We start from the raw sequence: 13,087 nt of genomic DNA on the forward strand, positions 1-13,087 counted from the left end.
TATCTTTCGCCGCTCTCCAACCAGATGAATTCGCCTACCGGCTGATGAAAGGCCCTGGATACATGGCCGTCACTGCAGGAGAAGCCGTCCACATAGTTAAATGTATTCCTGTGGAAGCAATGGCAAGAAGAACTGAAAAATGCTATACCGAACTCCCTGTTACTATAAGAAATAATACTTTCTTCTTAACACCTAAATCTAGAATTATCACGGAGCTCGGAAATGAACGAGAGTGCAGCATGGAACTACCCACCTTATACCGTATAGAGGATACCTGGATACAGCTTACACCTACGATTCAAGTCCGACAAGTATCGCCTGAACAATTTAAGCCTATGGCCTCTTTAACATGGAAGTATCTCACTCCTGGACCACTAGCCGTGAGTGGAATCTACTCCGAAGTCGATCTAAAAAAGTTAAGAGACCACATTATGTTTCCTGCTGAGAAACCAGCATTATTGAATACTGTAGCTCGAGGACTAACGGGCCACAGCGTCAATACTGACGGAATATCAGTGTATAATTTACTTAATGAAGAATCTTTAAACAAAATAGTCGAGAGCACCGCCTCTCGAATCTGGAGAGGATTCGTTAACTTCGGATCTGCGACCGCTGGACTCGTTGGAATATTCATGATCATTCGTATAATCAAATTATTAATCGATACTATAATCCATGGTTATGCCTTGCATACAGTGTATGGTTGTAGCCTACATCTATTAGGAGCCGTATGGAGCTCCCTCGCAAATCTGCTGCTCCACCTGGCGAAGGAACCCCCTTCCCGGAGACCAAAGGAAACTAACGGACACCAATCGGACAACGACGGAACTAATGTCACAATCAATCCAACCGCGGAAGCAAACGCACCTCCAGAAATAATCACACAGCAACCTCGACCAGTTAAACCGCCGAGGACATCAAAAGCTAGCAACGCAGAAAACACCGAAGAGGTGAATATTCAAAATCCTTACACTAACCTAAAGAATCGCTTGAACACAATAGATGAGAATATCTAACTCCCTCAAACAAAATCCTCTGAAAACTATCGGATTTTGTCTTCATTAGGGGGGAGGTGTTACGTCCCGCAACAAAATTTTTATTTTTTATTTAAACACGCAAAATTTGTCTCTATAATCTTTAAACTGTAGTTCCACCAACGAACATATAAATCTTAATCCCACCGCGTAACATATTATTGTTAATATAATTAATATTGTTAATTAAAATTCCATCACGCCATCTATTATCGCCAATATTTCTTATTATAAAATCTCACCGCGCAATGCAATATCACCAATACTTATAGTACATCAATATCATTCCGCCGCGCGATATACTATTGTCAATATCTCCGAAAATAATCTTTCTTTGTTAAGAAGCTAGCTATACATAACATAACCTCACTTAGGAATGATAGAAATAATTTTAAGTATTTGCCCACATACAGTATCATCCGCATAAAAATTACCTACTTTACCGACAATAGGCAAAATCATCCACACAAAAGTTACCGACAGTCGATAAAATAAATTCCTACTTTACCGACAGAGTAAAAGTTACCGACAGAAAAGTTACCGACGGTTGATAAGGAAGTTTTCTACCTTACCGACCGAGTAAAAATTACCGACAGAAAAGTTACCGACGAATGGTAAAGTAATTTGCTACTTTACCAACAGCAGGTAATGTCACCCGCACAAAAATTACCGACGGTTGATAAGGAAGTTTTCTACCTTACCGACCGAGCAAAAGTTACCGACACAAAAGTTACCGACACATGATAACACAGTTACCGACGTTACCGACTGAAGATAAAGTCATTCCCTACTTTACCGACTGAAGATAAGGTTGCTTCCTACTTTACCGATTGAAGATAATAATGTTGCTAACCTTACCGACATATAAGAATATACCTCTTTTATTGGTATATTATCCTGATACTGAAAAAGTTAAAAATTAAAATTCAAAGGATTTTTATTAAGTTATATATACATATATATATATATATTTGTACACGTCTCAGCACCGACTATACATATATCTCATTATTTTAAGGCGTAGACTATATCAAAAATCATTGATTTCTTATTAACTCAAAAAATAATATAGATATAAATCTCGTTATAATTTTTACTTAAAGAGCACAAAAAGCTGAGTCGATACATATATGCATAATTATGAAAACTTCACTATTACCAATTTTATAACTAAAGTTTTAAATATGATTTTACGTATGCAATATTATAAGTCGCTAAAAAGTGCTCAAGGCTAAATGCAACGCATTTCTCAGAAGCGCCGATCGATCGCAATTCTCAGAAATGCCTAGCTCTACGCATTCCAAGCTCCGGAATATTCTAGAATATTCCGTTCGAATATTATTGCGCAACATGATGAAATAATTAATTATTATTAAGAGACAAACGAAATTATTGTTAAATGTTAATATTAAGCATATGCAATAATTTTTATTAATTTATTAATTCAAAAACCTAACAGTTATAATTATTAAAAGTTAAATCTAAAGAATATTCCATTCGAATATTATTGCGCAACATAACGCAACATGATGAAATAATTAATTATTATTAAGAGACAAACGAAATTATTGTTAAATGTTAATATTAAGCATATGTAATAATTTTTATTAATTTATTAATTCAAAAACCTAACAGTTATAATTATTAAAAATTAAATCTAAAAAATATTCCGTTCAAATATTATTGCGCAACATAATGCAACATGATGAAATAATTAATTATTATTAAGAGACAAACGAAATTATTGTTAAATGTTAATATTAAGCATATGCAATAATTTTTATTAATTTATTAATTCAAAAACCTAACGGTTATAAGTATTAAAAGTTAAAATCAAAGAATAAAAATTGTTGCATAACATGTTGAAATAGTTAATTAATAGTCTTTATTCCGCCGTAAATTAAAATTATGTTCACTTATATCACACCGCGTGAAATAGCTGCAATAATTTATTAAAAACAATTAATTTACATTATTTTATTCCACCGTGAATTAATTATATGCATATATAAAATAGCCGCAATACTTTATTGCGCCATGAAATAAAATTAATTTATATTACTCTTTTAATTATATCCCACCGTGATATAAAATAAATTATTGCATGCTAAAACGAGAATTTGTTAACAATAATTATATTCATATAGATATATTATATATATATATACATATATCTATATCCCACTGCGTAATCATAAATATATATATATTTTCAGATGTTAAAAGAATTGTAATTATAATAATTATGATATCAGAATTTATTAATAATATTTAAAAGCATTTTTATATAATAATACATAAAAGAAAAGAATGAACTTTCGAACGGAGCATGCTAGAAACTCCGTTGACATTTCTACAGTTAGAGCTTAAAATTCTACATTAGAAAATATATGCATGTGAACTGCAAAGAAATTCTGATAGTCAAATAATTATTATAAAAAATTATATGTCAAAAGACAATGTACCAGTATAGCCGATTCTATACTGACCGCTCCGTCGCCCCCACTCTGAATCAGAAGAGTCGCGCCACCTACAACTCAAGTTACGCCCAATTCCTGCGGCAACGCCCAGCAGCGCGCGCATCTTCCCCACGCTTGCACCAGCGGCGCGCGCAACCAGCCCGGAGAAGGGAGCCAATGAGCAATCGCGCCGCCCACGCCTGAGGCGCACATCCTCCACCATCAGACCCAGCACGAAAAGTAGGGACCGACGCCTATATAAACCCGTGCAGAGCGGTCCTCCTCGCATTTGGCCCAACGTTTTCAACACTTAACAACTACTGGCATTTGACTCAACGCTCTCAAGGAGACATCTCCATACATCAGAGCCGCCAAATATTATATTCTATTATATTCAAGTATACTTTAAAATAAAGTGTCTTCGAGCTTATAATCTGGGTCTCCTGCCACTTATTCTCCAACGGCTCCGGACCTCTCTTTAGGGACCTCGCCGAGGCAGTCGGTCTCCAGCAGAGAGGAATCATCCTTACACACCGAGAGACTTCATTGCTTGACTGCAACCCTCTTCCTGCGCCATCACCGAGGTAGACGGCATCCAGTGGAAGGAAGCAGCATCCACACATTAGAATACAGCAGCTCTTGGTAAATACTTAGATGAATGTTATTCATCTAAATTCTTAATTCAATTTTATTTCAACTTACTACTAACAACTAAATTCAGTGAAACAGTGCGCGACAATTCGGGAACCTTACCTTTGATTACCCGTATTCCTTAATCCAGTTATTCAATTTATTTAAATATTACTTCAAATTGGAAGACTTTTACTGGGACTTATCTCCTTGATAAGACGACTCGATTGACAGTGAATAAAGCGAGGCTGCTTCGGCAGGGTATTGCTCAAGGCGCGGCGCAGTGAAAAAGGCAATTATCCTCAGGGAAATTTCCTTTTTTTCTTGGAGCTGTTGACCATTCCTGGGAAACGGAACTAGAGTGTCCTGTCAATCGACGTTTGATTAGGCGAAGATACAATTTCGGCCCGGTTAATTGACAATTTTCATGAGATTGTCTTTTAATTTTGGAGCTGATTGACGCAACCGTCACATTGAATCTTGCCTTGATTTCAAGACACGAGATACATCCCAGAAATTAGTGATGATGCACTGGCTTAGCTTTTGATAATTTCAATTATTATTTTGGTACTTTCATTTATTATAACCTGACATTATAAGGTTAATACTAAGCCAGACGTTTGACAGGTGGATACATTATTAAAGTATCCAATCTCCTTATTCCTCCTCAAGCCTCTTCGATTTTCAGCAAACCGACTTTAGATATTCAAATCGCAATTTAAAAACAAGGCTAACCTAATAATTTAACAAAATTATATAAATTACCGTCGGTCGATAAAGTTACCATCGGTCGGTAAAACCGAAATCTACATTACCGACGGTCGGTAAACCAAAGTTACCATCGGTCGGTAAAACCGAAATCTACATTACCGACGGTCGGTAAACTGAAGTTACCATCGGTCGATAAAATCGAAATCTACATTACCGACGGTCGGTAAACTGAAGTTACCATCGGTCGGTAAAACAGAAATCTACATTACCGACGGTCGGCAAAACCGATGTTACCATCGGTCGGTAAAACAGAAACCTACATTACCGTCGGTCGGTAAGTTTCGTGAGTCGATAATTACCCCGGGTCGGTAATTCAGTATTACTATTATGACTTATTCTGCTCCGACTATATTCTAGCCGCGATCTAAACCCTTATGAAGCTTCAATAATTAGATCTTACTATTACTTTCTGTATTCTTGGGATAATAATTATTTATTACTGAACGAATAGTCACGCGAGACCCTTTCTTTTATTCAACAGGTGTTGGTCGACGTAAGTACCACCGAACCACTATACAATATTATTCCATCTTCACTTAATTAAATTGTTACCAAACTATATAATTAATAGATGGTCCGCGCTCGACGCTCAACCGCGGGTACTCGACGTGAGCTTTCCATTCGCAACGCTTCTCGCCATATACAACAGAATAGACGCACCCGACGATTACTGCTTAATCGCGTCTCATTCCTTAACGAACTTATAGAGCCAACCCCATCTACGATAAATCAGTCTTCTCCATTCATCCCAGAGATCGCAGAAATAAATGTTTCAACGTCAAAAGATCTGTCTCCCCCTCTAACCGAAGGAAATACAGAAATCCAAGAACCCCTCGACACTCAAATAAATACTTTCGCTTCAACGACACAACCTACGGGAAATAACTACACTCCCTTTGAAACAACAGAGGAACTACCTGAAGAACTGAGCGACCTTATCTTGGAAACCGAAGAGCGAAACGCTGAGATAGCGTCAAACCCAGAACAATATAATTATTCGCCGGAAGAAGACGATTCTTATCCTCCTCCAAGCTATTCACCAGTAACATACGAGGATCTAGACCCTTTCGCACCCTTGGAGATTCCCCAAATAGAAATCGCGATACCTATTGCAAATATCGATAGCGAATATTCATATATTCTCCCAGAAATATACGGTTACTCTTCGGAGGAATAAATCCACATTTATTCAAGTTATAAAAGAAAAGAAACAAAAGGTGAAATAAATAAAGAAATCTTAAATCTATATAAATCATTTATTTATTCGCATTCCCTCCTGAATCCTCTCTCGAAGAGCACAACAGACCTTCAATCTCTCGGCGTCCCAGGGTATAGCCGGCCTAGCAGGTTGCCCTAAAACAAATTGAGAGATTAATTGCGTCCATCTGGGAAAGTAAGACTTCCAGACCAGTCCTGAGGAACTGGGGACGTAACAACAATTAAGAATTACGTGTCATTAACAAGCGAACGAGGAAATATCTTGAAGAATGCCGGATGGGATTTCGCAATCGGATCAAGCGGCGTCGCAACAACGGACGACTTCAACTTCTGTGTTCCTCTCAACACGCTATTAGGTTTCTGCGAGGATTACAAACGTATTGTTATTAATGCGCGTCACGAATTGATTTTGATACGAGCGCGAAATGACCACAATTGTCTGATATCGCACGAGGAAAACGAGCCAAGAGTGGAACTGATGAAGATACAATGGCGTATGCCGCACGTAGTGTTAAATGACATTAATAAATTGTCGTTATTGCGCACATTAGATAGCGGTCGATATCTAAGTATACCCTTTCGCTCGTGGGATCTTTACGAATTTCCGCTATTGCAAAGCACAACCAAACACTCGTGGGCCGTAAAAGCGGCTACGCAACTCGAAAAACCGCGTTACGTCATTTTCGCGTTACAAACCGGAAAGAAAAATATTCTATCGCAGGACATTTCTAGATTTGACGCGTGCAATCTAACTAATGTAAAATTGTATCTTAATTCCGATTTCTATCCATACGACGATATGAATTTGGATTTCGATAAAAATAGAATCGCAATACTATATGACGCGATTTCGACGAACATATTACGGATCTAAAAACGACGAGACAATCCTAACTATGAATAAATTTTTATATTGCGGCCCGCTCGCAGTAATAGATTGTTCCCGTCAAAACGAGGCGATTAAGAGCGCCACCGTGGACGTTCGTCTAGAATTCGACTGCAAAGAAAATGTTCCACCCAACACCACGGCGTATTGTCTCATCATTCACGATCGCGTGGTGGAATATAATCCGCTAACGAATGTTGTGCGTAAAATTCTATAAAACGACGCGTAAACTGTCGTCGAATTGAAAGAGAGAGAGGGAATAATGAGACGGAAGCGGTGAAACGAATAAACCGCGGGTCTTTATATATATAAGACTGTGGAATAAATAAACGTTGATCTCTCTCTTTCGACCATGGCAGCGGCGACGACGGTTACGAGTAATATCGCGATACCAATTTTCATCGATCTGCAAGGTTTTATCGTCAACGAACGATTCGTAACGAAAGAAGTGGCGATACTCGCGAACGATAGAGATCTAACGCATCACGTCTTTCGCGCTCCGATGTCATGGAATTTATTGACGAAAGGTGAAAAATCGCAAGCTTGTTGGTTAACTTTGAATCATCACGGATTCCATTGGACCGACGGATACGTGGAATATAAATGTGTTAGACAGATCATCCGCGACGCGATATGTCGCGCGTCGAAGAATCTTAACGCGGACACTACTACGACAACTTATGTCAAGGGTCATGAAAAGAAGAAATGGTTGGTCGACATTGCGGGAGAAGTTGCGGAGCAACGCGATATAACAATCGAAACTATCGACGCCGATTACGAGGACATCGGACCTTTACGAATGCTGGCCACGTCACACGCCTATCGTTGCGCTTACCACACGAAAATTTGCGCCTTAGAAAACGTCTGTAAACTACATAATTGGTGGTTGGAGAGACGTAGTCAATTACACGATATGTAAATAACGATATATATTTATATACAATATTTTTTTTATATCGACAATTAATCTTTAATGTATTATTCTTTTCTACATTAACTAAATAGTTAAATATATATTTACTCATCTAACGTATTACGATTAAGCGTTCGTACGCACATCGTCTTTCTTCAAACGCGTTTATCTTTAGTATATAATATTCTTTCCATATTAACTAAATAATTAAATGTAACATTTACTCATCTAACGAATTATCTTTAACTTGGCGTATATGTGTTACGATTAAGCGTTCATTCCTCGATCGCTAATTTAATACGTCGACTGTCAAGGATTTCAGCCACCGGCTGACTCCAATTGAATGTATTATAATAAAAAATTGTACAATTAAACGTGATTCTCACGCACCCATATATGCACGTCGCCCTTCTCTTTCTCCCCCTCCTTTTTCCTCTCTCATCGATCGATCGATCGATGCTCCATCGCGCTTTCGCGAATTCGAGCGACTCGCTTCCGTGCGCGCGCTCGCGAGAGTCATGACGCGCGTCGCGATATCGTTCGTGTTATCGTTCGCGCTATCGACACTTCCGTTTGTCGCCGCTACGTCGCTGACCGATAGCGATATCGCGGAAGCGTTTCATTATCTGCGAATTTACGGCTATCTGGAGAACGATGAAAATCAACAATCGTTGGATAACGCAACCCTTCTGAGCGATGCATTGACATTATTTCAAGAGTACTACGGTCTATCTGGAAATGGAATTCTAAACGTGGAAACAATTCGCGTAATGCGCAAACCGCGATGCGGCGTCGCGGACATTCACAATCACAGCTCATTAACGCGAAAGTGGCCGAAGACGCATCTCACGTGGAACTTTAAACTAGCAAATAGAGAAACTCTACGCACGACTCAAATGGCGTTCGCTCTATGGTCCGAGCATTCTTCGCTAACGTTTTCGCGCGACACGTTACGGCCCGATATACTGATATCGTATCAATCTGGCGCACACGCGTACGAGAACGATAAGAATGGAGACTCGTGCCCGTCACCGTTCACGGGTCCGGGGGCGGCCGTCGCTCACGCATTCTTTCCAACGGGAACGATCGATTACGTAACCGAGGTACACGTCGATGAATCGGAACCGTGGCACATCGCGCTAACGAGACCTCCGTCGAATAGATTGTATCTCCTTCAGACGCTGACGCATGAAATCGGTCACACTTTAGGTCTAACTCACAGTCTGAGAGAAGATTCAGTCATGTACGCTTATATACATGTACGCCTACGGAAGACAAACAATTTCCGCTCAGATTGAGCATAGAGGATATCATAAGTATACGAAATCTCTACGGATCGTGGAAAACTTCGACTCCATCAACAACGACAACGACAACTACAACTACAGTAGCACCGACAACTACAGTAACGCCAACGACCGTGAGGACGACAACGACGGCTCCTACCAATACCATTGATCTGTGCGCCTTAAAACGTATAGACGGAGCATTAATTATGAATCATCGCTTATACGTCGCGCGTAAACGCAACGTATGGTCGATCGATATAAAGAGAAAACGTTACCCGCCCTTTACTCGCCCTTCTCATTCGCCGACTATTTTAAATTTTTCCCTCGCGATATCGCACGTATATCAACCGTGTATCAGAAACCCTCGGGAGACATCGTGATATTCGCGAACGGCTCTGTTTATCTCACCGATTCGAATTTTCAACTCAAAATAGGATGGCCGAGATCTATCGAGCACATCGGATTTCCGCACGAGGCTAAAATAAACGCTGCGATAAACACACACGCGGGGCGCAGTTACGTTATATATAACGACGATAAGATAGCCGAGATGAACGATTGCGCGACGACAATTATGAGACACGGCTCTCTATGGGATACGTTTTCCGGGATACCGTCCGCGATAACGGCGGCTTTTCGTCACATTGACGGTAATCTCTATTTCCTCAAAAAACACGATTATTACGCGTACAACGAATTCATCGACGCGATAACTTCAGCCGGTCCTTTCGATCTCAATATACTCGGAATAAAATGTCCCGCTGAAGGCATTCTAAATCAATTACAGGAACTCGTTTCCAAGATATATCGTCTAAAATACATATCCGTCAACAGACCGGAGAATGATGATAATGATGACGATAATGATAACGACGACGACGATAATGATGACTACAACGACAATTATGCGGGAAACTTTAACACTTAATGTTTTTAAGATTATTATATCTTTCGCGTCGTTCTAAACCGCTTCCTCGTCTGGAATGCGCATCAGCCTAGAAATTGAAAATCGTTATATTTAACGCATTGTTTCCAAACCGCGCTTCCGTTAATCGAAAAAAAACAATGAGTATATAAGGCGCATCTCGATCGCGACAAGCAACATTTTTCGCAGTGCTCGAGATTAACGCGCATCTCTCAACGTCGAGGTGTTTCCAACGAGCATCGAATCCTTCTTCGCGAGACCGATCATGTTCGCGGGAATCGGACAGGAATATCGCCGAGTTCTCGGGGATCAAAATCAATCGACGCCGCAAACGACGACGACGACGACGACATCAGCAGCAATGTCCAATCCCTTCGTCGCGCCTTTGCGTCGAGACGAGGACGATACCCAGGACCGCTGCGACACTCCGCCCGCGGAAAGAAAAGCCAAATTGTACACCGAAAACGAGTAAGTGTACACCTCGCGAATTATCTCGTGGGAACGTTTTCGATTATCTCTCTCTAATCTTTTTCCTCATTTTTTTCAACAGATGGATGAGAAATTGGATGTTTAAACGCGAGATCAATTTCGCGAAACATCCGATTCGCATATTAGGAAGACGATACGCGCTGACTAAAACGTCTTACAAGTACATCGACATCGCTATCGTCGTAAAGCGAGAATCATACGTCGATATCGCTCTAGGAGACTGTCACGGAAAAGAAATCTCGTTGACGGCAGATATGTGGAGAGATCTGCTCGCTCTACGCAACGATATACTATGGTACTTCGAGAACGACTCCGAAGATCTGCATGCTCCAACGTTCGCGATAATCAGAACCGCGACGATTCGATTCGGCAAGATAAACAACCTCAAGACACTACGATTCGAATCGGGAAAGAATCGCATATCCATGTCGCAAGCCACGGTAAAAGCGCTGTTCGATCTCGAATTATGCGTGAATCGCATCGTCGCGACGCTAACCGGCGTGCTCGAAACCGTCGACAACAAACTATCGAATTTCATCGATATCGCGACGCAAATCGATCACCCGAATGATATTCCGGAAGGAATTCGTCAACACGAACACTTCGACGCGAACGATTTAATCGATTGCGAGTTACACGCTCTCCTTTTCGGACTCTACTACAGTTTGTAAAAAATTCTCGTAACAAAAAAAGATATATATCGTTATCGACAATTTATGTATCCGCGCATATAAATTCGAATGAAAAAAATATACGCCGCTAACGCAATCCCATTGACGACTTATGTACTCACACATACACATGTAACGTTAATCGAATAAATAATAAAAAATATTTAACACGAAATTCGTCATCTCTCCTCCTCCTCCTTAAAGACGAACACCTCTACGCGCGACATATTCTCCCGATACATCGAGTTTTCATTCATTCATTCATAAATGGGAAACGAATACCGCTTAGATTAAAACGAGGAAATACGGAGCGGAAATCCGTTCGCGACCGCTTATCGCTCTCCCCTTAATCTAACCGCGCTAATGCGTTAATGCGCGATGCTTTCAGGAGGATATATATTAATCCTGCGATTAAATCGTTCTCCAGTTTTATTCGAGAGAGAAAGAACGTACATTTCGTATAACAAACCGAAATGGATAACATTAACAATAATCTCTACTCTCTATGGAAGAAAGACTTCGTAAATCTATTGTTTTGCATCGTAAAAGTGATGTTCTTTTGGAAGGTAAATAATGTTTTTTTGTATGAAAAAAAAATATACGCGCGTATATAATATATATCATTTTTTTAAAGTCCTCCGTCGACGTTGAAATTCCAAAATTCGTGAATATCGAACATCGGCGCGAGATACGAGCGGAGCGATGGAACGCGCGACACGATCTCGAGGAGGAATGGGGCGACACTCCGGAAAGCCGCCGAGACAACGAAATAAACGGATGGAAGTACCACGACATCTTCAATCTACGAGGCCTCTTCGAGATGCGAGATCTGTACGAGGAAATATTAGAAATAGAGAACATTCAATACGAGGAGAGACGAAGGAGAGAGGAAGAAGAGGAAAGAAGAATAATAGCGGAACTCATGGAACGAAGAAGACTACGAGAGGAAGAACTGTTGAGACGGTTACGATTGCACGTAAAGGCTCCGGGAGGCTGACACTCGTAATTTAAGACCTGAAATATACTTATTATCAAAATTGACAAACACGCTATTAGCGCGAATTAGCGATCCGTACTTTTTTTCAAGAACCGTATTAAACAGCTGAGAAACCGAAGGATAAAGCGAGCATTGATCTAACAAAATAATAAAAAAAATATTTTACTCGAAATTCGTCATTCTTCTCGTATTATTATCGCCCGCTTCCATCTCTCTCCCGCTCTCGACGCGCGTAAAAAAATATAATACGCGCGATTCGTATCCAAGACCTAAAAGATACACTCATCGTCGAATAGATACGCCGTATTGTTATCGGCTTCCGTCTCTCTCTCCCTTCCTCTTACAAAGGTCTCTCTCGCACGCGCTAGCGAACCAGCGGCGGCTCGCCCCTCGCCCCACCCTTAGCCGCGCGCCCGTCCTCTCGCGCGAACCGTTCGCCCGTACCCGCCGGCTACGTAAAATTTCACTTTTTTTCTTAGGCGGCAACCACGACGTTGTTGGACGGGTTGCGTCCGGGCGGCGCGAGCGAGAGATGTTGGACGGGTTGCGTCCGGGCGGCGCGAGCGAGAGATGTTGGACGGGTTGCGTCCGGGCGGCGCGAGCCCGCGCTGTTGGACGGGTTGCGTCCGGACGGCGCGAGCATTACCAACCTAGCGGATAAATCCCCCCCGCGCGACTGCTTTTTTATTACCAACCTAGCGGATAGAGAGAAATCCCCCCCCCCGCGCGGCGCATGCGCGGTTCCCCACTGGGGATATCTATTTTTAGAATTAATTGAGTTAGAACCAACATAGCTCCCCTACTA

At 40.9% G+C, this 13,087-nt stretch overlaps 2 protein-coding genes across 2 annotated transcripts; both read left to right on the top strand.

Annotated features, from left to right (window-relative positions):
• Window positions 1–8,429: 8,429 nt before the first annotated feature.
• On the top strand, window positions 8,430–9,369 carry LOC145963940 (matrix metalloproteinase-24-like). The gene is made up of 2 exons (XM_083086305.1): window positions 8,430–9,149; window positions 9,205–9,369. Exons 1-2 carry the CDS (start codon window positions 8,430–8,432, stop codon window positions 9,367–9,369), a joined length of 885 nt encoding a protein of 294 aa, XP_082942431.1.
• A 381-nt stretch (window positions 9,370–9,750) lies between these two features.
• On the top strand, window positions 9,751–11,285 carry LOC145963941 (uncharacterized). Its single transcript, XM_083086306.1, has 3 exons — window positions 9,751–10,107; window positions 10,349–10,593; window positions 10,676–11,285. Exons 1-3 carry the CDS (start codon window positions 9,751–9,753, stop codon window positions 11,283–11,285), a joined length of 1,212 nt encoding a protein of 403 aa, XP_082942432.1.
• The last annotated feature ends 1,802 nt before the right edge of the window (window positions 11,286–13,087 follow it).

The sequence above is a fragment of the Camponotus vicinus genome, unplaced genomic scaffold, assembly GCF_025532165.1.
Source record: "Camponotus vicinus isolate PSW18456_S1 unplaced genomic scaffold, iyCamVici1.0 SCAF_13, whole genome shotgun sequence".
Taxonomy (NCBI): Eukaryota; Metazoa; Arthropoda; class Insecta; order Hymenoptera; family Formicidae; genus Camponotus; species Camponotus vicinus.